Source organism: Symsagittifera roscoffensis, chromosome 5 (genome assembly GCF_963678635.1).
Source record: "Symsagittifera roscoffensis chromosome 5, txSymRosc1.1, whole genome shotgun sequence".
NCBI lineage: Eukaryota > Metazoa > Xenacoelomorpha > Acoela > Convolutidae > Symsagittifera > Symsagittifera roscoffensis.
In genome coordinates, this window is record NC_087066.1 from 13,527,744 (window position 1) to 13,531,311 (window position 3,568).

General features: G+C 38.1%; 1 protein-coding gene across 2 annotated transcripts; it reads left to right on the forward strand.

The window, feature by feature from the left end:
• Positions 1-1,002: 1,002 nt before the first annotated feature.
• LOC134845777 (ras-related protein Rab-9A-like) lies at positions 1,003-3,134 on the forward strand. 2 transcript variants are annotated; one of them, XM_063862858.1, is made up of 3 exons: positions 1,003-1,244; positions 2,378-2,589; positions 2,841-3,134. In XM_063862858.1, exons 1-3 carry the CDS (start codon positions 1,010-1,012, stop codon positions 3,054-3,056), a joined length of 663 nt encoding a protein of 220 aa, XP_063718928.1. In that variant the 5' UTR covers positions 1,003-1,009; the 3' UTR covers positions 3,057-3,134. The 2 variants fall into 2 exon arrangements, 1 of the variants encoding a protein (XP_063718928.1); XR_010162763.1 differs by lacking the exon at positions 2,841-3,134 and adding an exon at positions 1,673-1,690 and having other exon boundaries at positions 1,135-1,244; positions 2,378-2,486.
• Positions 3,135-3,568: the final 434 nt, after the last annotated feature.

Consider the following 3,568-nt stretch of genomic DNA (forward strand, 5'->3'; position numbering starts at 1 on the left):
TATACATTATCAAACATACGTATGATAAAACAAATGTATATAATTAATTAATTAATTGTAGTTCCTGCGAATCGCAGAGGAGCTATCAGTAGGCCTTAACAGTCCTGTCGAGGATAGTCCGTTTGTATTATTTCCCACATTCCAGACTGTGTTATTTTGTTGAGCGAAGCTCTTTTTTGCGACTCAAGGCCGTTTTTGTGCATCTAGAACTTTCACGTGGTACCACTTTTGCGGCCAAATTTGGTCAGGTTGTGGTAGACCTGAAGCTAGAGGTCAAGTGAGAGCTCGTCCTCACCCACTATCATTGCCATGGCATGGGATGGATTACACGATCTGACGATTCTAAAGTGAACGCCTTACCACTATGCTAAGTGCCCCTTATCATCAAACATATATCATTAAACGTATATTATCAAAGATAAGTATACAGTATCAAACATTTCAGTAGGTTAAATTACGTGCATTGACATTGGGGTGGAAATGACTGAGAGCCAAAAGGTTCAAGTTTATTGGAATTTTTTCGGGCACAAGCAGAGTGTATTAAATTGCCGCATATCGCTGTTTGAAATTGGGGGAACATGACAGAGCGAAGATTTGGAGTAGCGCGGAAAAAATCTTTGATTCCGCTGCTTGGCTCGTACTCAGAATGCATTCCTGAAAAAGTAGGTAAATTGAATCAAAATTGATTGGTTTAATATTGATCGTTTCTAAGTAAATCGGTTGAATCAGTTGGTTTTTGGTTGAATCATTTAATCAAACCATTTTTTCTAAACCACTTGTGAAAAAAATGGACATCTCATATCGTGAAAAAAGGAAGTCACTGCTCAGTGGCCATGAATAACTCATACACACAGTCTTCTGTTATGGTTGTGGAGCAAATTGTGATAATTCCTTTGTTTGGCTCGCTGAATAAGTGTACTGAAAGTTCTTTGATTTCTGGAAGGTGTAATCTAACCATTTTTGCCGATAGTTATTATCATACTTATTGTGAATTTCAGATCTGTGTTAGATGGCCAACAGACGCACAACAACCATGCAGTCCCATACGGGAGGGGGAATTCGGGCTAGTTTCCTCAAGGTCATCCTATTAGGCGATGGGATGGTGGGGAAGACGTCTTTAATGAACAGATTCGTGACGAATAAGTACTCGGAGACTCTGTTGAGGACGATAGGAGTGGAGTTTCTGAATAAGGACTTGATTGTGAATGGACAGACTTACACTTTGCAGATCTGGGACACCGCTGGTTGGATTTTGTTTGATGTTATTATATATCTATCTTGTCTTCTACAGCCCCATAATTCATCTAAAGTCATTGGAAATGTGTTCTACATGGCGTCGAATGGGGATTAGCGTTGACCCAATTATCAGTCCCCTCCCCCTCCCCCCCCCCCCCCCCCACTCATATAAATAATGTAACCGACACTCACATTGTGTCCTATCAGCTAGCCTGAAAGTCTAAAAGATCAAATTTTCAGACCCTGTAACAGGGAGTCAAGTTTCAAATTGTGAATACACGGAAGTTGGGAAACTATTTGATGAGATCTGTCTGAAAACCAGTCTTGAAAAACTTGAATGTGTTGTATATTCTGTAACTTAACGTCTTGTCATTGGCAAAAGCATACCTGTTAATTTTCTATTTAGATGTTTTGATCACTTAAGTTTTCGTTTCAGCTTAATAGTTCTCTTGAGGTACGTACTTTAGTGCATGGTAAATTGCCTGTTAATTTAGTTGCTTGCTCTGGTCTGTCTTTTAGTAACTCTTTGGCTCTTGTGTATTTGGATTGTATAAATACAATGACTGTTGAAACATGATTGATAATAACTAAGATAACTCGCAAAAAATCGGAATGGTATCGGGGGCGGATTAGTTTTTTTGGGGAGTCGTAGTCAAATATTTTCAGCCACTTTCATTGACATTGTTGTTCAGGTCAGGTAACCTGGTTTTATGGTATCTCATGGATCACTTTAGAGACGTCGTTTTCTGGCTACAGCTTCCCTTGCATCTGAATATCGATCCCCATTGAAACACGATGATGCAATAAGAGTGATCATCCAAATACGGTTGCAGTTTTTAAATATTTGTTACTAACGGACTCATGTCATTAATTTTGCTTCTAAATGTACTTGGTTCTGCTTTTTCAGCCTCACTTTCTGGCGTAGTGTTCTTTTGTTTAACACCAGAAAATCTACCCGTTAAAAAATTATCCGTTTTCGTGTTTACTCATTTTGCGCATGTTTGACTTGACTGGGGCAGAAATTTTACCGCAAGCAGAAATTTGTATATGAGTAAGTTATGCAAAGATGATGTGATGAATGAAGCAGCCTTAAAAGAACTTATGATGATTATCATTAAATTTAAGAATATTGCCTCTGCAGGTCAGGAGCAGTTCAAATCTCTGCGCACCCCCTTCTACAGAGGCAGTGACGTGTGTCTGCTAGTGTTCTCCCTCACCAACAGGGAGTCATTTGAGAACCTGGAGTACTGGAAGAAGGAGTTTTTCTACCATGCAGACGTGCACAACTACGAGTTCCCATTCGTCCTCCTAGGCAACAAGAGCGACGCCACTGATTCCAGAGTGGTAAACCAGGTATTGCCTCATTTAACATTGTCCATAGTCCAAAATATGAAAAAGTTTGAACGTTAGATACAAAATAGACAAAAATCATGTAAGTATTTTAGAATCGATTACTGTTCAATCAATCTTCCCCTATTGTACCTATCTTTTCTAACGGGTTTGCATCATTATATCCATCGATATATAATTATATAATAGTTGATCGATAAACGACTTTAAAAGTTTTTGAACTTCGTATTTTGAATCTCTTATTTTTGGTGCAGGATGAAATAGAGGAGTTTGTGCGACTCTGTCCAAATATGGAATATTACGAGACAAGTGCGAAGAAGAATGAGAATGTGGAAAAGGCATTCATAGCAGCAATCGACAAGTTCCAGAAGTTCGAAGAGGACGCACTCAACAAAGACCCCTTCAAAAATGACCCGAACAAGGTCGATTTGGACAAGATCAAACGAAAGAATAGATCATGTAACTGCTAGATGAATTCTTATTTGTTCAATCATTACGTACATTGATTCGAAAACTAAAGACCATTATAAATCGCGACATTCAAGTATGTCTAAAACTATTATGTGATTTCAGTGTGTTAATAAAAATAGAAATGTCGACACAATTATTGCGCGTTTCATTTAGTTTATTCATGATATGGTTTTCGAACTCCAATACGTTTGATTGAAAATTCAGATCTTAATATACATGCTATTTTGTTACTTCTATAAATGATTGCAGTAAATACGATATGTTGCATAAGTGTGTTTATATTTCATCCTTTTAAAATTGAATATAAAATTAGCCTTTGAATTAGTGCATTGTAAATATTAAGGCAATGATATTTTTCTAGAAGGCGTTTTTCAAGCAATTGGGAAAGTCGCTAAGAAGCATCAGCATAGTGGTGTGGGCTTTCTGTTGGCATCGCCATAGCGAGGTTTCGATGCCATGTCATGGCTGCAATTGTGTGTGATGTCTAGCTCCCACTTGACCTTTCAGAAAC